Source organism: Corylus avellana, chromosome 1 (assembly GCF_965113065.1).
Source record: "Corylus avellana chromosome 1, dhCorAvel1.hap1.2, whole genome shotgun sequence".
Taxonomy (NCBI): Eukaryota; Viridiplantae; Streptophyta; class Magnoliopsida; order Fagales; family Betulaceae; genus Corylus; species Corylus avellana.
This window is the reverse complement of record NC_142490.1, coordinates 13,513,802-13,533,744: the sequence shown is the minus strand read 5'-3', so window position 1 is coordinate 13,533,744 and position 19,943 is coordinate 13,513,802. Positions and strand designations below refer to the sequence as shown.

The window sequence follows — 19,943 nt, the reverse complement described above, 5'->3', positions numbered from 1 at the left end:
AGCTACCTTCTCTTGGCTCTTGTGCCAAGAAATTATAAGACCAGGCCTCTACCCATTTCTAGTTTTATTTGGTTTAACTTTAGTTTGTACCGGACCACCGGTTATGAGATGTCTGTAAAAGACCCTTTGTTTTGCCTTCACTGGGCGAGAAAAAAAAAAAAAAAAATTGAACTTCCACGCAATATATGAAGATTCCCACTCCCTAGTCTTTTGTGACGATAATAATACAAACATCCGTCGTGTATGAATACATCTCTTGCCAAGAAATGCACGGCAAGAAAGTGACTCAGCCCTTTAAGAAAAGAAAAAGAATTACAAAAAGGAAAATAAAATCTGTACAGGAGGCAAGAAGCAAGAGTCATAAAAATGCAACGCCAAATGCGTTTATTACAAATATTTACAGCATAAAAAGCAAATCCACGAGAGAAAATAAGCATGTTCTTGTAATCTCCAACAAGGCATTATCCACATTTAGAGCTCTTCGAAGCCTTCTTCATCCCCTTGGTCCTCCACCCTTTGAAATTCTCTCCTCCAAGTTTCCATCTGAAAATGAAAATGTACATCCATTAGATAAACTCAAGCCCATAATATTTTTCATAACTTCAGCATATCGAATTCAGATAGCAAACTTGGTGTTCTTGAGAAGCAGTAACAGCACATCAATGATAGCAAACAATTTCAGACACAAAAGAAGTGCTGACACTGAAAAGAAACTTCTCTGTTTTGTATTTGTGTTGTTCATTATAAATTGATTTTTGCAAACAATAGAGAGCTGAAACCAGCATTCAGAATATTTTTAGCCTCAGATTGAAGAGTGGGATCATGAAAAATTCAGACAACTAGAGGCAACAACACAATAGAGTCAAAATTTTGGTAATAATTCGACAAGAAAATTCATTAAAAATACAAATTAAGAAAAAGCAATTGCTAGAAATAATAGGACATTTCACAAAACGATAGGGAAGAAAACTTGCTTTGTTTCTCCTCATCTGATCACCAGAAAACCACAATTGTTCTGCAATAAACCTTGAACTGTTGTAGTGGGAAACTAGCTGTCTCACCTGATCATCAGAAAACCGTAATTGTTCTGCAACAAACAGTATATTCTTGTACTGTTCTGATGCTAATTGCTTGCCTAAATTCCTTGCAACATCCTCGTAGCTAATCATGTCCACCCGGAAGCCATTGCTCATGAATAGTTTGTCCATCCATTGTCTTGAACTTGACTGCAAAACACCAGAAAAGAGATGGTGTCTTTCTAAAGGAAGAGAAGCAATCGAAACTAGACTAAATTTTATTCAGAATAAAGCAAACTGACCTTCATTCCAATTTCAGTTTCCACCAACCAGGCCGGCAATTCTCCCAAGAAAACACACCCGTTTATGGCCAAATTACTTACAATACATAACACCTCTTCAAAACTTGCCAAAGTCATCACAGGCAGCCCCTATAATAACAAACAAAAATGACTGTCTCAGCTACTTAAGCACCCCAAATATCTAGTTTCTTGGTGAAATTGATTCAAGTGTTTATTGTTGCCAGCATTAACAGCCTTATTCACCTGGATGGCCCATATACTTGGCTGATTTCCATTGAATCCTTTGGCACGAAGACTTTGCTGTATATCCGAGGACTCCATTGGAACATGAAGGAATAAGGAGTTTCTTGGAATTTTTGCCCCAACACCTAACAGTTTTTAACAAAATCAGAGATGCTGAACTGCTTTTTTTACCCCAAAATAAGCAGGTGTGTTAAAGAGACTTGATTTTTCAGAGCTCACTGAGATTCAAGAATGACATCAGACGTCCATGAAAAATAGTAATGCTCTTGGGACACACTAATTATTTCCAAGACATACAAAAGCAACTGGACACCAGATGATGTCAACCACAGTTTGATGGGCTGACTACAATTCTCTAAACTAAAAGCAAATATATATTCAAGTTAAAAAAAGATCATAATCCACTTATACTGGTTAAAAAAGACAAACCTTCAAGCTTTTCTGCTGCTCTTTTGAATACCCTGTCAGGGGATATATCAAATATAATGGTTGAAGTCGGCCAACTAAGCCTATATGGCCGACTGTCCATGCCATCTGTCAACAAAACAACCTGCCCATATAAGAACAAAACCTATTAAACTTCAGAGACGTGAAAACCACACAATTAGCCATTATTTTGATTAACCGTATACCTGCTTGAGTCCATCAATATGGTTCACTGTCCGAAGCAACTTCTCATCGATGTACTTTGTTGCAAGGCAGTAGTGGTGCGAGCATTGCTTCATATCCATCTGAACATCAGGAGGAACAAAGCAACCCGCATATGGATCTACAAAAAGAGGCTCTGCATATGCAAGCAATAATCACAATGACATTCCACCGGTGAAAACTTCTTATAACACGTGAAACGTCAAAGAATAACGTTATCCCTAGGAAAAAAAATAAAGAGATGCCATAGATAAAAATGAAACAATTTGGTATTCAGGGAGAATTTCTTCGTGGGTATATAAACTTTGCTCTTCATATCTAAATGCATTCATGCAAAGTTGATTGTTCTGGGCACTCCTTTGTGGCTAGATGAGAGACAGATAATAGTTAGAACGCTCAATGCAAAAGATCAGGTTATTAAGAGAAGAGACCAACCTTGAAAATAACTGCCTAGCAAAAACCACACTTTACCATGTGGGACTTTCCAACAGCTACTAAAATAACTTGCTCAGGTTCATCTAATGCCAAATTCTGCACTAGAAGGAATCAGTGATTCGAATCCAATGGACCGGAATAGTCCATAAACATGCTTCTGGGTGATGAAAATATACATGGCGGCCTATAATCTAACAAAAGAAAAGGCCCCACATAATGCAGAAATGACACATTGTAATTAATGTAGCTAAATGCCATAGGACAATACAGACTTATTGGCTTAAATCCTCGGTTATATGCTCGATAAAATGTCTCAAAGAGAAAGAGAGGATTATGAGCTTACCTGGTCGATGGGTCTCCTGGAAACGAAGAGAAGCGGCATTGATGGCAGTTTGGAGTAATGAGTCATTGTCATCGCTGAGTTTTGCTCTCAACCCGTTGATTTTCTTCTTCGAGGCGCAGGTTGATGGTGGGCGTAAGATAGCAGTGGCTGGCGCATGTGCGAAGCCCACTAAGCTGTCCATTTAATGGAGGCTGGTCTTCAGCGACGACCGGAGAACTGGAGAAGTGGGATTTCCATTGTCCGCTCATTGGTCTCCTCTCCTTGTATGTACACGATATGTTACGATGCGCTTGGAGCGTAATGCGCACACCACACAACAAAACCGAAGCACCCCGCCACCCCAAGGCCCGAGTCTTCTGGTTTTCCAAAGCCCAAAGCCCATCAAAAATTACTCAAAAAATAATAAAATCTTTATTTATTATTATTATTTTTTTTCCATTCGTACAACTACCCAAAGCATTCTAACTTTCCCACCTTTCTAAAATATCAAGATTGTTGAAGAGTTTTGAATCTTCAATGTTTAATCTCTTTAAACATATATTCTCAGTGAAGAACTCCTAATTTGATGACGAACTATAATATAGAAAAAAAAAAATACAATACCAATGGTTGAAATTTTAGCATTAATCAAATCACTCATTGTAATTCAAAATTAATTCAATCGATATTTAAGATTTAATCGAGTATCAAATCCTTCCTCTTGTCTATTAAATTTGTTGACAGAATGTCACATTATATCCAATAGTGAGTGATTTGATATCGAATTAAACCTTATTAATCGATTTAATCTATTTGAACCCCGGTAAGTAATTTGATAAAAGCTAAAACCCCAAGGACTATAACAGTATTTTTCCCTCATAATTATAATACATGTTATGGATTCTTTTCCTATCATATACATATATAGCTTTTTAAAGCCTATCTCATCTCATTTAATCAATAAGCTGCTTGTGTGCAAACTTTTTATTTTATTTTATTTTATGGTAAGTGGCCCATTGTCATCTATACATAACACTACTATACAAATAATAATGACAACAATAATAATAAGTATTATTACACACTTTCACTCTCCGAGTCTTATTTATTGAATTTTAATTTAATAATAATTTTAAAAGCTTTGTCAGAGTCCGATAATAAGAGAATGTGCTTAACGAAATCCTGAACAAACAACATCTCACTGTAGCACTAGTTGTCCGATCTAATTGTGGGATTCGGATTCTGCCATTTCTTGCACAAAGAGGAGAGAATATAGGAGTAATAACATGGGCTATGACTCTTTCCCGAACAGGCTGAAAGCCTCCTCTCATATACCTTTCCTCCAAAATTAAGAATAGAGCAATTGCTGCCGTGACCAAGGTTTCCAAAATATTATTAGGGGTAAATTCCTCATACTCCCCTAGAGTTTGTCAATTTTATTTTTTCTCTCATGGAATTTCATTTTTATCACAGGACCCCTCAGGGGTTTTGATAAAGGACAAATTTAGTCCATCCGTTAGTTGACCATTAAGACTGACACGTGGACCAATCAAATGTTGACACGTGGCACTTATTTAATTTTTTTTTAAATTAAAAAAAAAAAAGAAAGAAAAGGAAAAAACTGGGGGTGGCTCTTGGCCATTTGGGGGTGGCCCCTTGGGCTCCAAGGGGGTGGCCGAAACCACCCCCAATGGTGCGGCCACCCCCATCCGGCCAGATGGGGGTGGCCTGGCCATCCCCATGGCCAAAGGGGTGGCCAAGCCACCCCCAAATGGCCAAGGGGGTGGCTCGACCACCCCTAGTTTTTTCCTCTTTTTTTTTTTAATTTAAAAAAAATTAAAAAAATTAAATAGGTGCCACGTGTCAACATCTGATTGGTCCACGTATCAGTTTTAACGGTCAACTAACGGATGGACTAAATTGGTCATTTATCAAAACCCCAGGGGACTTCTGTGATAAAAATGAAACCCCAGGAAGGAAAAAATAAAGTTGGTAAACCCTATGGGGGTTTGAGGTATTTAACCCATATTATTATTGAGGAGATGCCAAGCAGGTCATTGACGCTATCCTATCGCGAGGCTGGGATGTGAGTCATTTTGGGCAGCTTGTGGACGATGTCCTAGTGATTCTAGATTGTTTTCCCAATTGGCAAATACAACATGTCAATCGGGAAGCGAATAGAGCAGCTCATGTTTTAGCCCAAGTGGCTATTAAACAAGGGACCGTGATTCACACAATGCCAGCGTGCTAAGCACGCCAGACAATTTTTTTTTTTTAATTTGCCGGCGTGCGCACTGTGTTTATCTTCACCCATTAAACAAGTCATAGATACGTTTTGGATTGAGAAAACTCCTCCTTGTATCAGTGATATTGTTTTGGAAGAGTAATTGTTTTGTCCAAGATATTAATGAAAGTCTTATGAGATTTATTCAAAAAAAAAAGAACAAAGATAATAAGAAGGAAAAACTTTCCTTATTGCCCTAATTTTTTTATTATTTTTGCAATCATACTTTCTTTAAATTCTAACTAACGCCTAAATCTTTGCAAATTTCCCCCTTTAAAGAAAGAAATGATGTATTGAAAATTTTAACACCACTAAATTGACACTTTTAAAGTTTAAAAATATAATTACAAAAATGATTAACGAAATTTTTCTAATAAGAATCTTTGCTGGTAGGACATCACGGTCCCTAATTGTGGGTTGTCACTTGTCAATACATGTGGATTTATTAAAAGCCATTGCATCATGATTAAATCATTAATGCTAATATTATTCAGTGTCTCCACATCCAGACGAAAGAAAATATGAAGCATTGTATCATTGTTGTCTCTCACAACTAATGTTGACATTACACCAAACCATCAACCACATAGCTGGGAGCCTGGGGCTATACTTCCCAAGATCTAAGCTTCCAGTGATGACCAGTAAATGAAATGTAGGAAAGAATCTTGTTCTGGTGATGAATTTTAGTTGGTCAAAATTCCAGCAGTCATATGCTTTTTCAAAGTAAAGAAACAAATACAGTTACCCAAATGGTTACTTGCTAGTCCAACAACATTTCTAAATAAACAAATCTGCAGTTCTGCATTTTTTTAGTGTGTAGAAATTTTACAAGAGTAATTTTAGTCTGCTATTTATCACATTTATTTTACATGGATTGACGTGACGTATTTTGAGTAACTGACATAAAAAATTACTTAAAATATGCAAAGTCAATTGGTATAAAATAAGTGTAATAAATAAATGTGAAAAATAAAATTATTCATTTTAAATAAGAGAATGACTCGGCTGATGTATAAGTACTCATCAACCTTTTTTTTTTTTTAAGAGAATAATGTTATTCTTCACACCCAATTATGAAACTTACTGACATGACGTGTTTTCAATTGTTTAAAAAAAAAAATCAGTTTAAAATACTCAACATTAACCAGTATGATATGAATGCGATAAATCAATGTAATGAAGAATAGTAGTGGAATGAAGGGTATAGTATAACTTTTTATTTTATAGTTACTCATTTAAAAATGATGTACCTACCAAGAAAAATCGCTGCATCCTATGTTCTGAATCCTACCAACCCCAAGGTGTATTCTTAAAAATACCCAGTAAAGACCGAAGGCTAAAGAGGGTTGAAACTTGAAAGTTAGTGGAAAAAGGTTAGGTGCAGGCTGCAGCCACAAGTTGGAGAAATAATTAAACAAACACACACAATTGACAAAGTATTTTTGCTTTAAAACCCTCCTCTTATGACGAGATAACCTTCACAATCTCTCGCACAACAACAGCGACAAATAAACCAGACCAGCGGAGGAGACACCATCCCTTATCTGCAACCCATCTTCTCCATTTTTCCTCCAAAACCCAATCAAAAAATGGATCCCAACACCCAAAACCTTGAAAACCCAGAAGCCAAATCCTCGGAAGAACAAAACCCACTTGCCATTGTACCCTGCAAAGACCAAACCACCGCACTTCCATTTGCCACGGCTTCGCTCTCTCTTTCTCTCTCTACAATCCTCCCCACCCCGTTCACGCTCCAACCCAAAATCCAATCCTTGTTTTCCCACCAACCAAGCAAGGTCAAGGTCCCAACCCAAGCCTCCTCCCTCGCCCACCTCTCTCTCTCCGCCACCTCCCTCTCTCCCACTCCCTCCAAACTATCATTCAAGTCCACAATCTCAGCCAATCCCCTCCAAAACCCTCTCTCTCTCGGTCCTCGCCGCCCCTTGGACCCTTCCAACGGAGCTGGAATTCGTCGAGCTGCCATCGTTTGGTTCCGCAACGATCTTCGCGTCCACGACAATGAATGCCTCAACACCGCGAACAACGAGGCCATGTCGGTCTTGCCTGTGTACTGCTTCGACCCGAGAGACTACGGGAAATCGTCTTCTGGGTTCGACAAGACCGGGCCGTACCGCGCCTCATTCTTGATCGAGTCGGTTTCGGACCTCAGGAAGAACCTCCAGGCAAAAGGGTCGGACCTGGTGGTGAGGGTTGGGAAGCCCGAGACGGTCTTGGCTGAGTTGGCGAAGGCGGTAGGTGCTGACGCTGTGTATGCTCACAGAGAGGTCTCGCACGACGAGGTAAAGGCAGAGGAGAAGATTGAGGCGGCGATGAAGGATGAGAGTGTGGAGATCAAGTACTTCTGGGGTAGTACTTTGTACCATCTTGACGATTTGCCGTTTAAGCTGGAAGATATGCCGGCAAACTACGGTGGGTTTAGGGAGAAAGTGAAGAGCTTGGACGTGAGGAAGACTATTGAGGCATTGGATCAAGTGAAGGGGATGCCTGCTCGTGGTGATGTGGAGCCCGGGGATATTCCTTCATTGGTGGATTTGGGGCTTAACCCATCGGCGACCATGGGTCAGGTAGGACTTCGGTTTTCCTTTCTGTTATACATGTGTCTTGGGTGCTGTGCTAGTTATGGAGTGGTTTCTTTGGATGTTTTGGTTTGATCACATTGTTTCTGTTAATTTGAATTTTTTTTATGTCGGTTTTGTGATTTAAGGATAAACGGTTAAGTTTTTTTAGCAGGATATAATGAGAAGAGGGAATTGAAAGCGTGAACAATTTTATGCAAGCATCTTCTTGATGGTTGACTCCTGTTTTTAACGTTTTATAAGATAATAGTCTTCAGAAAAGAGAGAATGGTATTACATTCAATGGGAATCATAAAGTGATACTTTTTTCATCATTAACTATGATGTGTGAAATGCTAGAATACAATAATTATGATGTGTGAATCAATATGCATCACAACTAATGGTCAAACCTTGTGAAACAAATGCTACTTGGGAAGTATATGCATAATGAGGATGAAAATGCAATGGACCGCGTACACTTGGAAATGAGAGAATGGATTGCTTGATTATATTGAGTTGAAATGTGAGAGGTTTTCTTGTGCTCTAAACTCTTTACGTATGAAGCTTGGATGTCTCCTAATACATGGTACTCCTCTGGGTACAATGGCCTTAGATCCTCTACTTTTTTATTAGATCTCGCTTCCTTAATTTTTATGCTTTTGCCTTGAAAATTTAGCTGAAGTATGAAGGTCTTTTTTTCTGGATCACAAAAGGTTTTTCCAGGTAACCACAAGCCTGTATTTATAATTCAGGTTTACTGCTTATAATCACATACTTTGCCCTCAGCAGTAGTAGTTGTTATAGATTGTATAGGATGTGCTTGGGTTGGGTGCATTTGCATCAAACTCATGACTTTACAAATTTTTCATCCCTTAACATAATTCTTCACCAACATATTAGATCTTCTGTGTTGATTTGCTTTTATTATTATTTTGCTATTTTTTAACTTGTCATACTCCTCTAAACTGCAGACGTTATTGTTTTTCATGACGCATGTTGCCACTAGTATTCCATAATCATTATTTCCATAGAAAAATAACTCGGTTACATTATTGTCATTTCCTGTAGGATGGAAAGCCAGCTGCCAATGCTTCCATGGTGGGAGGTGAGACTGAAGCACTTCAGAGGCTTCAAAAATTTGCAGCTGAGTGCCAAGCACAACCACCCAAGGGGACCAAGGATGGCAGCAATGACAGCATATATGGTGCTAACTTTTCGTGCAAAATTTCTCCATGGCTAGCCATGGGATGCCTCTCTCCCCGCTCTATGTTTGATGAGCTAAAGAAAACGGCTACCAGGTGTGTCTCACTCTAGCTTTCTTTTTGATGATGCTGCAATTTTTTTAAACTAATATGTTATGTACTCACTATTCGATGATATTATATGATTGCTAGAACTATTTCTGCTTCCTCAAACCGGGATGATGGTGGCTCACCTGATACTGGAATGAACTGGTTGATGTTTGAGTTGATGTGGAGGGATTTCTTCAGGTAACTTACTGACCATAATGCTTGGTTTGCACTAACAATAGTATCTCACGTTTCCTTGGCATTTATAAACCTGCCATGCCTTTTGGCTCTCATATTTGAATCCGTATACCTTTGGTTTCTAAGAAGACTAAGGAAATCGAGTGGGCTTAATTGAAGTTGAATCATGTCAGTTTAATTTCTCTCAAGCATACTAATGTTTTACTTTCATCGGTTAATTGCAGATTCATTACCAAGAAATACAGTTCAAAACAGCTTGAAGCTGCCCCAGCCACAGCTTGTACGGGTGCCCTTGCATAAGCACGAAAATGACCTGCAAATTAAAAGGAAAATTTGTTCTGGGATGTCGGCTGCTTGTGCTTCTTTATAATTTTCCAAGATGTAGCTGTTAGATGTTGGAGTAGGCTTGTTTGAAAGAGTTGTTCCTTGTACTTTTCTGGCTGCCAAATAAATGATTGAATATGAAAACTTTTATTTGTTCTAAAGATGGCTAGTTTTGCCCTTCTAAACATTTTCTGTGTTCATGTGCCCTCTTGTGAATAACAGATCCTTTTGGCTCTGCTTCTCGTACATTTTTTTCATCTTTATATTCATGGAAATATATGGTTCAATCACCAATGAATGAAATTCTATATAATTTGTAGTTTCACCTCTCATACACACGTTTATGGAAGCAATATAAATTTAGTTTCCACTTGATCTCTCATTCGTGGGTGCTTTAAACAATTTAACTCCCAATAACTTGAATTATGAGGGCTTCTTGATCTTGAAGGCCATATTTTAATTATTGATTTATGAATGTACATTGAAGTTTAGGTGACCTGATTTTGAAAGTTAGTCTGGCCCAGCCTCATCCACCAAAGCTTCGATATTAATTCCTGATGGGTTCTAATACATATTCAAGTAATATCCTTTCACCAAATTGGCATCCAATTGGAGAGAGAGAGAATACAGAGCCCGGTCCATGCGTGGTTTGATTGGGGAGGATGTCTATGGTTCATGGATTGTCTTCATTTAAAAAAGCATTCACATTTAGCTCAATAAAGTGGCCATCAGATTGTTGACCAGCTACCTGTAGCTCAACAATGTATATCATATATTAATAAAAAATTCCTTATTTTATCTCTCTTCTAATAAAAAAAACTATTTTATCATCTCAATGAAAGTCAGCCACCTCCCTCTTTCTCTTCCCGCGTTCATCTCCAGTGTCGCACAGTCGGACCCATTCTCAGCAAACTGGTCATCTTCATCCCTCTATCTCCACACACACATGCTACCCTGTTTCTGTTTGGTTGCTGAGAAATAAAGGAGGAGAAAATGGGACTTGAGTAATACTTTGCAACGTGTAATGATTATGGTTGTCTTTGAATATTCAGAAAAATTAGCTTGAATGAGCTGGACTGGTAACGCGAGTGGACTTGTTTCTTTTCTGGGCTTTAAAATTCGAGGGAAATGTCTATTGTTCTTGTTTCAGTTTCTTTTCTTTTCCTACAGTTCCTCAGCAACCAAACACGGCCCAGATTTGGTTTTGTATTCTCGTTTCGTTTTGTATTCTTGGTATTAAATGCTTCATTTGTTTTTCTTAAATATGACAATTAGAAAAAAAAAATATGACCGTTAGAAAAATATATTTTTTTTTAAAAAAATATGATCATTAAAAAAAGACAAATTTATAAAAATACGACCGTTAAAAAATGACAAAGTTTAAAAATATATGATTGTTAAAGAAAGAATAAAAAAAAAATACTTAAATAGAATAGTGGAAGTGAATAGATAAAATACTGAGCCGAGTATAGGTATTTTAAAAAAGTGGATAGTTAAAATAGAAGAAAAAAAAAAGGTGATATTTTGGCTAAATTTAGCTAAACTTTTTTTGAGCCAGATGTGAATGCTAACAAACTTCAATCTCATTTTCACCTGAATTTACCTCCGATGTTTCGGAGGTGGAAGTCCGGGAAAAAATGACCTTTGGTCATTCTGACTTTACCAATGGTGAAAAATTACAGAGCAATTTTACTCAACAAATCTTTGGGCCACCTTGTCATGTATACAACATATCTTAGCAAAAGAAACATATATCTTCTAAGACTATTGTCTTCTAAAAGAATGGCAATGGTGGACTTCCATTTGTCCCGGCTTGATCAAAATTATCAATGCTCGCCATCCAGCAATAGGAATATGATCTTGTAGTAATACACAGTATACACTTCATGTAGAGGGTGAAAGCAGCACAGAAAGCCGCGCATATTATAGGAGTCTTCAAGTTTTGTCCCAGAAATAAAAAAAAGGTACCAGATAGAAAAGAAACATTGATAATTTCTTTTCATATGATGCCTGAAACTTTGAGGGAAGACAGCACAACGAAAATAATCCAAAGCAACATGAAGTACACGCAGGTAATCCAGGCCCAATGCCTTGGCCCTCCCAGCTCTGCTCCCAATGTTAGACGCCTAAATACCAGAACAGCAATGCACCCTACAGAAGTAGAGAAGAAAACAAGCAAAGAGAAGCTCAGTCCCTCTGCATTATTGATCCGCAGCGGTTCTCTATATGCGATGAAATTGTATGCCGTATCAATCAGCCACGGAATGCCGATGCCAACATATATATTCACTGAATTGCTGCAAAAAGAAAAAGGTAAAATGCCACTGCCTCTGCATTAGAATAGCATCCACTAGCTTGGCCAGTGAATTGAGTCTTTCCTCATGGACCTTTGCAACACTTGCTCCCCCCTCCCTCCTTGGACTGAAAAGGGTCAAACATATGAAGAGAATAGGACAAACTACAACTTTCTGTTTGAAAATAAAACTTAAAAATAGAATTCTAGAGAAGAATGAAATGGGAGCAGCACCATCTAGAGTTTTATATCTCACATTGACTAATTCGACTACTTGACCAAATCACTCAAATACCAATAGTCACATTGTGGTTTAAGGGTTTTTTTTTTTCAAGAGTAATAGACTTTGATGAGAACCAACACAGAAGAATAGAGTTCAATTATATACAGTATTGTCTCTGCTGGTTCTCATGAATGGGGCGTGTGTCCTCGCTTAATTCTCATGAGATGAGGAGTAGCGATCACAAATGACATTTAACAAGTAACGTGTAACGTCTACCCTGGTGAATCGTATTCAACCGCTTAAAAGAAACTTGAAAGGGTAGAAAATTTCTTCAGTTTAACCATTGGAATATCATCCAGAAACGTCCTCCTTGAAAGATTCAGGTTTCTATCCCACATCCTAATATTAATATGTAAAAGAGGCCTAAAATTGGATTTGACTTTTGAGTGACACCTGCAAGTGATGTTTGCAATGGCAGAATCCGCTGTTATCTGACGTTCAGCAGCAATCTTACTTGCCACCAAGTCTGGCCATGAAGTTCCACCTGCTAATGCTGTAAATGCTATGACATATGCATTTATTCCTGAAAGAACATATAACATAAAAAAAGGGATGTTGGTTTTATTTTAAGCAAAGTTATATTTGTCATCAACCACATAAAGGGAGCTGGGATTTTTATGTTTAGAGAGGAAGAAAACCTGTGACACAACTTATAAGATCTGTCAGCTCAGTTACAATGTAAGCTATCCCACTGATGAAAATGAGAGAGCAGATGAAGGCAATCCAACCATGGACAATCTGGTAAGGAGGCACAAAAGCAAAAAGAAGTCTCCATGGTACAAGAAGCAACTGCCAGGAAACTCTTGCTAGTCGCAGATAGACATTGTTCCATTTTCTTGATTCTGTGCTTTCCAACTGTTCAGGGAACTAATAATTATCCACCAGAAAATAATGATGATACTTGGGAGGTATAAAATATTAAACGTAAATATAATACAGTAGAAGTAAATTGAAAAGGTCAAATCTACACATTCCTGTGATCACCCAACTAATGCATGTAAACAAAAAGTACCAGGCTCCAAACCAACCTAATATAATTCACACGATCCATATCTCTAGCCAGTAATTTAAAATATGAAAGCTAAAGGCAGGCATTAGATGTTTAAATCAGTGAGGTAAGATTCTATACACTCTTTCAAACTAATCAAATGAGAAGATGATTCAAAGGAAGTTGCACTCCAAAAGGTACTTTGGTTAATGCTGTTGAACAAGGGAAAAGAAGAGGTGCAGTATGTAAACTAAGATGTTTTTTAAAGCATTCAACATATAAGGCATGAAATATGATACCGTGAGTGCATCCATGAATTGCTGTTTCCAAAGTTTGAGCACATGAGAATCTTCTAAACTGATCTTGTTCTGGATATCATTGTTGGAGCATTCAGCAACATCATAAGTTCCAGGCACTTTTTTATACGCTTGACCTGCATACATAAACTTCAAGGTGGAAAATCTAAAATTTGGTTTAAAAGATGTTAGACAAATAGAAAGTCCCATAACATTATGATGCATGACAAAGCACTGTATTACAGAAGTAATTGTGTCTCATTCTTTTTCCCTCGCACATTTTCATGGGTTTTGAATACTTGAAATTTAATCCAATTTTGCAGACACTCGTCCAGACTTAGTCATATTATCCCTAATTGGAAGGAGCTTACTCATCCTTCTTTATCTCCCTGCTCTTCTTACAATAAACACAATGCAAAACATCTGTTTCCAATTTTCTCTTCCTAAGGTTTAGGCCATTGAATACCCTAACAAAGCAAAGCAAAAAAAAAAAAAATGGACAAGCAAGCAAATGAAACCAAATATCAAAACGCCTATCAAATAAAGGAGTTCTTGAGCCTTATTCTTGGTGTAATATAAGAGAAGTGAATGCTTCTGATAGCTAATAAATTAGATGATTATGATTGGTCCTGTACCAATGAAAATCAATGTTGATGGATGTAGACCTGGCTCTACAAAACACTTGGCCATAGTCCTCTGATCACGTACAATATCCATGTAATATACATGGACGATATATTAAGTTACCGCTTTCATTCTTATCAAAATACATGACTCCATTACCCTTCAATCCATTCATCTTTTTCCTAAATAAGCACCTCTAAGATCTCAGACCAGAAAGAAAAGATTAAGGTTTCACCTAAATCATCATATCCTATAACAATTCCAAAATCAAATCCAAATCTTAGATCATTTATGAGAAAAACGAAACTTAAATTGCAGTACTAGCAAACCATTCCACCCAAAACAAGTCACATTTCTCTTGTTAAATGTAAAAAGAAATGGTTCCACTTCATATTGAAGACTTTAAGAAAGTTTCAGGCCATAAATTTCATTACCTTAATTAGAACATTTTATCACATTTAGGCATGTCAGACACATACCCGTTTCACTTGTTGAATGAATGGAGAAAATATCAACAATGTCGCTGATTTCATCTTCACCAAAATTTATCTGAGAGTACTCATTCTTGCATGATGTGGCTTCCAACGGCACCCAGTCCTCTGGCCTCTCAGTTCTTTCCCTGGAGATACAGAAAAACTCAGAGTCAGAAAATCAAGGTAGTCCAACCAGAATAAAGTCACCAACTACAGCCAAAAGACAAAAGACCACCACAAATCCTATAATGGAAAACAAATTTTATAAACTTTTTTTTTTTGAAATCCAAATTTTATAAACTACAAAAGATCAAAAGACAGAGAATATACAGAGGAAGAGACAAGTAGGGCCAACGCTTGTCTTGAGCATAAGCATGAGTCAGCAGCAATCCAAATTGCAGTACCGTCAATAAGGCCTCCCACAGTGTAACCACATTTGGAGTCCATACCTACAGCATGATGTTATGTCTTTCCTTTACAGAGTTCTTGATACATATCAGCCACAATCAAAGTAATCATCCATTTTTGAGGTATAAAAATACCAATTCCATGGAGAGTGGTCAAAAGAAGACAACCAGATCATCACCTCCTATGCCTATTGATACCGTACCCATCTAATGGAACCCGGCTATAATTTCAAATATCACCAGTTATGAGTGGTTTTGATGATTGCCAATAATTGAGAGCATAGGCTAGCATGGAATATGTGAAATCAATTTATGGCACTGCATATGCACATATAGCCATTGGCCAAAACACATGGGAGCATATATATATATTTTTTTGATAAGTTGTGGGAGCATATATTAGAACCACTTAATTGCAAATCAAAGAATTTAGGTCCTAAATTCTTCTAAATTCTCCTAAATTACAAATCAAAGAATTTAGGAGCTAAATGAGAACTCTCATCTGAAGAAATATATTGTACAACATGATTGTGGCTAGAAGGAAGAAAAAAATCATGATGACTCATAAAATGGATAAAATTACTTTAAATTACCTCTAATATTATGTACAACCAAATATAAGCCCAAAAAGACCAAAAGAGCTCCACTAGCCAAACTCCTATATCAGATATCTTTTTCAACTCTCCAGCTTTTGGAACTACAACACAAACAGCATGGATGGGGAAAAGGTCGAATGCAGCAGAACCAACAAGCGTTGCAGGACCCAAACCTATATATTATACAGAACGTCAAAAATATGTAAACTAGGAAAAGTATTCATCACAAATGTTATGCATATACTGAGTAAAAAAAAGAAGACAATTTAAAGAGGAAGACAAATAAATCACATAGTGACATCATTCATCATTACTGATATCTCAGTGCATTTCCCTTATTGAGTGGAATGGAGGAAGGAATTTGAGGGATCACATTTTTCAGAAGCAAATTATAAGATCTCTTAGCAGTCATACACATATAAACACAAATATCAAGGATCCCTGGGGAGGCCCAAGGGGGGAGAAGAGAGAGGGATTTCTAGTTTCTTCAAATATACTGGACATCTGAAGAGAATTTATTCACATTTTAAAAAATAAACAGCTTGTTGATGTAGTGGGACTGTTACCTAACATGTCATCCTAAAATAATGGAGAGCGGTATAAATCAGTTGGAAGAGGTATGCGTGGAAGTATGGTTCAGGAAAATAAGACCTTGAATATGCAACATAAATTTCAAATCCTGAAGAGTTATATAGTTCACTAAGTTGCATTAATTCCGGAACTATTTTCTCATTTCTACAAAGGAAAGAAACAACGTTATAAAACAAACCTCCAGCATACAGGTCACCAATGTTTCGTAGGGCATCAATAGTGGCTAATGATATTTGAGGAAAGCTAGTCCCAAAGGCCAGAAGGGTAATGTCTGCAATCGTGTAATTCCACACCTTTTCATATCTAACAATTTCAGCTTTAGTGGAAGGATCTATCTCTACCACTTTCCATGTTTGCTTCACAACATTTTCCATAGAGCGGAAGAAACGAGCAGTTATAGCAGACAATCCAATGAAACAGTAAGCCAGACCTAGAAAATATAATAAGGCCCGAAAACCATCCCCAAGGGCAGTTTCACCAGGAAATAGCAAGTAGCTTTCACATTTTTCAAGCCCAAGAATGCTGGAAACACCAGCTATGTTTTCTACAATTTTCTTATGTGCAGAGGCCATCTAAAAAAGCTCTGAATTGCAGTTCAAGCATGCAACATCTATGACTCCACGAAAACAGTAACAATATCTGATAGACAAAAGCAGTTAGCTACAAATCAGTAAGAATGACCATGAATCAAAAAAATCAAGGGATTAGTGAAAGAGCACAAATAGAAGTCTACAACATGGCTGTTCCTAGATCAAGCAAACCAAAAGGGTAGTATGCATGGAAGGTTTTGCATTTCTTTTTCTTTCTATATGTAGAAAAATCTGTCTCTCCCATAGGCGGAGCCGGGGAGAGCGAGAGGGGGCAAATGACCTCCTTGGCCCAGCTGTTTTATCAAAAGTTCAAACTGTGTATTGCTAGGCTCATTTTCTTTTATGTTTTGTTGGTTCAACTTCTTCCAGTGTTATCTCTTCAAACTACAAAGACAATTTTGCTACCCAGAACAGTGTTGTACATAAACTACCATCTCCAGTGTGCAGGTTGCAGACGTTTGGTTCTTACCATTGGTAATATGGCTTAAAAGATAGCTGATTAAAGCAGTTGCGGCGCATCTTTTTACAGTTGTCAAGTGGCCTTGTGCAAGGCAGCTTCCACAAGTCCCATGATCATATCACCATTACTTTCCAAAACTCTTACTCAGGTCATGCAGCGTGCACAATGCGAATTCTAATAATGGGCCCATTAATGGTAATAAATCACTGTTACCCAACAAAACAGAACCTAACAATTTTTCCTAGAAGCCAAATAGAATGGGATTTATAAGAATCAATGTGATAATGAGATCAGGGTAATTCTAGCACTAGTTAAAAAAAAGTTTGTTCCAACAATTAAAATAAATTCTTAATTCCAAGTCTAGGCCATAGTAAAATGCGAGATTAGATTTTCTTTCTTTCATGTGTTCCTCTTATAAGAAAACATGCTGGATTTAAGCTGTGATTGATATTTTCCCTTCAATTTATTGATTTGTTTGAACATTTTTATTTTATTTTTTCATTTTGTTTAAGTTTTCGATAACAACAGTTTTAAAGAGTTAAATACCATTTTCCTACCTGTGGTTTGCAGCTTTATCAAAAAGCAATCTAGGTTTCAAAAAATTTCCAGTCCGTTTGGTAACGCTTCTTGCCCAAACTTTGTGCTTTCTACTTAAAAAAGAAAAGCATTAACAAATCACTCAAAACATTTCAAACTATTTTCACTTTTATATCAAATCAAAACACTTTTTAAACAAAAACAAAAAGCACCCTCCAAAAAAGTTTTGCCAAAGACCACAGTTTTACTACATGAGTCTTATTTTATCAAAAAATTATATTATTATTATTATTATTATTCAAATCTATCTTTAATCTTGGCTCCGCCACTGGTTGCTCCAATTCGATAGCCACTCTACGAGGCTATCAACTGCCACTTCTAAGCTCAATATATCATCTTTTAATAGAAATTCAAATCCACAATTCAATAGGGCAATACCCACCAAAATAAATAAACTCCAAGCTACTAACTTGATGAAGCCCTTCAGCCAAACCAAATCAAATGCAAACTCATTGATTTTTAGCAATAAATCTACATGCATACAAAGTATGCAACAACAACTACATTTCGATATTTAAGAACACAAAATAACAAAAAGCTAAAGAAAGAAAAACCCGGAATTCCCAATGGATCTTTCACTCAAACCAAACTTCGACCTCAATTTCACTTTAAAAAGCATCGAAAAACAAGAACAGTAGAGATTACAACTGTACCCACCGCTTAAACCGCCAACGAAACGGTCGCCTGCGTCGGAATCGGTGACGGAGCGCCGGAGACGACGTGGCGAAATATCTTTCCAGAAGTACGAAAGAAAATGAAGAAAATGCAAAACTTATGATGGTTTGGTACTTTGGTCGTTTTGTTAATTTAGGAAACAAGAATAGCGTGAAAAAAAGGTGGGAGTCGTCGGACTATCCAAATTGGGTGAGTACTTGTGTTTTACTCGTATATCAAACCGTTAAAATTATCATTGGACTTATGATTGATTATTATTGAATTTTGATCGAATGATGATTTTAATAATTATATTATTCTTAATAAAACACAAGTAAGCCAATTAGAATTACTCAAATTAGGTCAGAGGAAACTTTATTGGATTCAGTCTCATTTAGTTGTCACATGTGTCCCCAAATAAGCGGAAAAATATTTTTTTTTCTTTTTTTCTTTGTGAGTAAGCGGAAAAAGATTAGTTACAAGTAACTTGTCTTTTTAACATGCGAAAATTTGATGTTTTTTAATAGCTAAAGTTTTCCTCCAAATTGGGTTGGAGGAGTTTCCTACAAATTAGTCTATAAAAGTGACGTGTGTCTTTTTTTTTAATAACATGTGAGATACACATGAGTTTTTAATAAAATTTATTCCAATTTTGTCTCTACTATTAAAAAAAACATGCATCTTACATGTTCAAGGGACACATATCACTTTTATAGACTATGTTAAAAAAAATTCTTCTAACTTTGTTTGGAGGAAAACTTTGTACATTAAAAAATATATGAAAAACACGTGCTATTAAAAAACTTTGTCCTTTTTTAATTGCATTATTAAGTAAATATGTACTTATCACATGCTTTATGAATCCATGTCAACTTAATAGACTAGTTTGTGCCAATTTGCTCAAACCATTTTGTAGCTAATTTTTGTCTCAGATAGTTGTCTGTTAAGCATGTTACACATTATTCTTTTAATTATTTTTTAACTATTTCTTTTTACAAATTCAATAGTGATGTAGCGGAAGACTAAAGGTTTTTTTTTTTTAAAAAAAAAAAAAAACTTTTTTTAAACTTTTTGTAGGGACAAAAGTATCTCTCAATATAACTAACTAATATTCCCCAATTCAAATGAATCGAAGAGGATTCTAATTATCCTAGAAGAGCCTAATTTCTTCATTTGCACCATACACAACTAAATAACAAAAGGAATATACTAAAGACCCAACTATTTTGCCCAACTTTGGGCCAACTTTTGTCTTATTTTTTAATTTTTTTTAAAAAATGTCATCCCTCCTAACAAAATCATAAGTAAATTTGTTAAGGTATTGATTAAATAATTAAATTTACTTATTCACATCAATTTAAACTTTTATGACAAGTGATGATTTAACATGATATTAAAGTCAAAGGTCCTGAACTCAAAACCTAACTCCTAACTTCATCGATTCACTCAAT

At 36.6% G+C, this 19,943-nt stretch overlaps 3 protein-coding genes across 5 annotated transcripts; 1 reads left to right on the top strand and 2 right to left on the bottom strand.

Annotated features, from left to right (window-relative positions):
- Positions 1 to 177: 177 nt before the first annotated feature.
- On the bottom strand, positions 178 to 3,264 carry LOC132171587 (S-adenosyl-L-methionine-dependent methyltransferases superfamily protein). Its single transcript, XM_059582948.2, has 7 exons — positions 2,988 to 3,264; positions 2,194 to 2,345; positions 1,991 to 2,111; positions 1,562 to 1,686; positions 1,319 to 1,447; positions 1,062 to 1,226; positions 178 to 543 (listed from the first exon to the last, which is right to left on the bottom strand). Exons 1-7 carry the CDS (start codon positions 3,166 to 3,168, stop codon positions 472 to 474), a joined length of 945 nt encoding a protein of 314 aa, XP_059438931.2. The 5' UTR covers positions 3,169 to 3,264; the 3' UTR covers positions 178 to 471.
- Positions 3,265 to 6,666: 3,402 nt separating this feature from the next.
- Positions 6,667 to 9,886, top strand: PHR2 (photolyase/blue-light receptor 2). The gene is made up of 4 exons (XM_059582835.2): positions 6,667 to 7,835; positions 8,898 to 9,127; positions 9,224 to 9,319; positions 9,541 to 9,886. Exons 1-4 carry the CDS (start codon positions 6,840 to 6,842, stop codon positions 9,614 to 9,616), a joined length of 1,398 nt encoding a protein of 465 aa, XP_059438818.1. The 5' UTR covers positions 6,667 to 6,839; the 3' UTR covers positions 9,617 to 9,886.
- A 1,387-nt stretch (positions 9,887 to 11,273) lies between these two features.
- MHX (magnesium/proton exchanger) lies at positions 11,274 to 18,665 on the bottom strand. Of its 3 annotated transcripts, none has more exons than XM_059583071.2 (9): positions 18,496 to 18,665; positions 16,370 to 16,830; positions 15,598 to 15,773; positions 14,928 to 15,046; positions 14,604 to 14,743; positions 13,504 to 13,637; positions 12,855 to 13,071; positions 12,610 to 12,739; positions 11,274 to 11,937 (listed from the first exon to the last, which is right to left on the bottom strand). In XM_059583071.2, the coding sequence occupies exons 2-9, from the start codon at positions 16,761 to 16,763 to the stop codon at positions 11,640 to 11,642; spliced, it is 1,608 nt and encodes a 535-aa protein (XP_059439054.2). In that variant the 5' UTR covers positions 16,764 to 16,830; positions 18,496 to 18,665; the 3' UTR covers positions 11,274 to 11,639. The 3 variants fall into 3 exon arrangements, with proteins under 3 accessions (XP_059439054.2, XP_059439055.2, XP_059439056.2); XM_059583072.2 differs by having other exon boundaries at positions 11,797 to 12,061; XM_059583073.2 differs by having other exon boundaries at positions 11,797 to 11,929.
- Positions 18,666 to 19,943: the final 1,278 nt, after the last annotated feature.

Excerpts from the sequence above, each read along its gene's own strand:
- LOC132171587 (XM_059582948.2), bottom strand. The coding sequence starts at position 3,168 with ATGGACAGCTTAGTGGGCTTCGCACATGCGCCAGCCACTGCTATCTTA. Across the intron at positions 1,227-1,318 it reads AAACTGAAATTGGAATGAAG|TCAAGTTCAAGACAATGGAT; the intron begins GTCAGTTTGCTT and ends GGTGTTTTGCAG. Across the intron at positions 544-1,061 it reads TACGGTTTTCTGATGATCAG|ATGGAAACTTGGAGGAGAGA; the intron begins GTGAGACAGCTA and ends TTTCATTTTCAG.
- PHR2 (XM_059582835.2), top strand. The coding sequence starts at position 6,840 with ATGGATCCCAACACCCAAAACCTTGAAAACCCAGAAGCCAAATCCTCG. Across the intron at positions 7,836-8,897 it reads CATCGGCGACCATGGGTCAG|GATGGAAAGCCAGCTGCCAA; the intron begins GTAGGACTTCGG and ends CATTTCCTGTAG. Across the intron at positions 9,320-9,540 it reads ATGTGGAGGGATTTCTTCAG|ATTCATTACCAAGAAATACA; the intron begins GTAACTTACTGA and ends GGTTAATTGCAG.
- MHX (XM_059583071.2), bottom strand. The coding sequence starts at position 16,763 with ATGGCCTCTGCACATAAGAAAATTGTAGAAAACATAGCTGGTGTTTCC. Across the intron at positions 13,072-13,503 it reads AATTCATGGATGCACTCACG|TTGGAAAGCACAGAATCAAG; the intron begins GTATCATATTTC and ends TTCCCTGAACAG. Across the intron at positions 11,938-12,609 it reads ATTGCAAACATCACTTGCAG|CAATTCAGTGAATATATATG; the intron begins GTGTCACTCAAA and ends TTCTTTTTGCAG.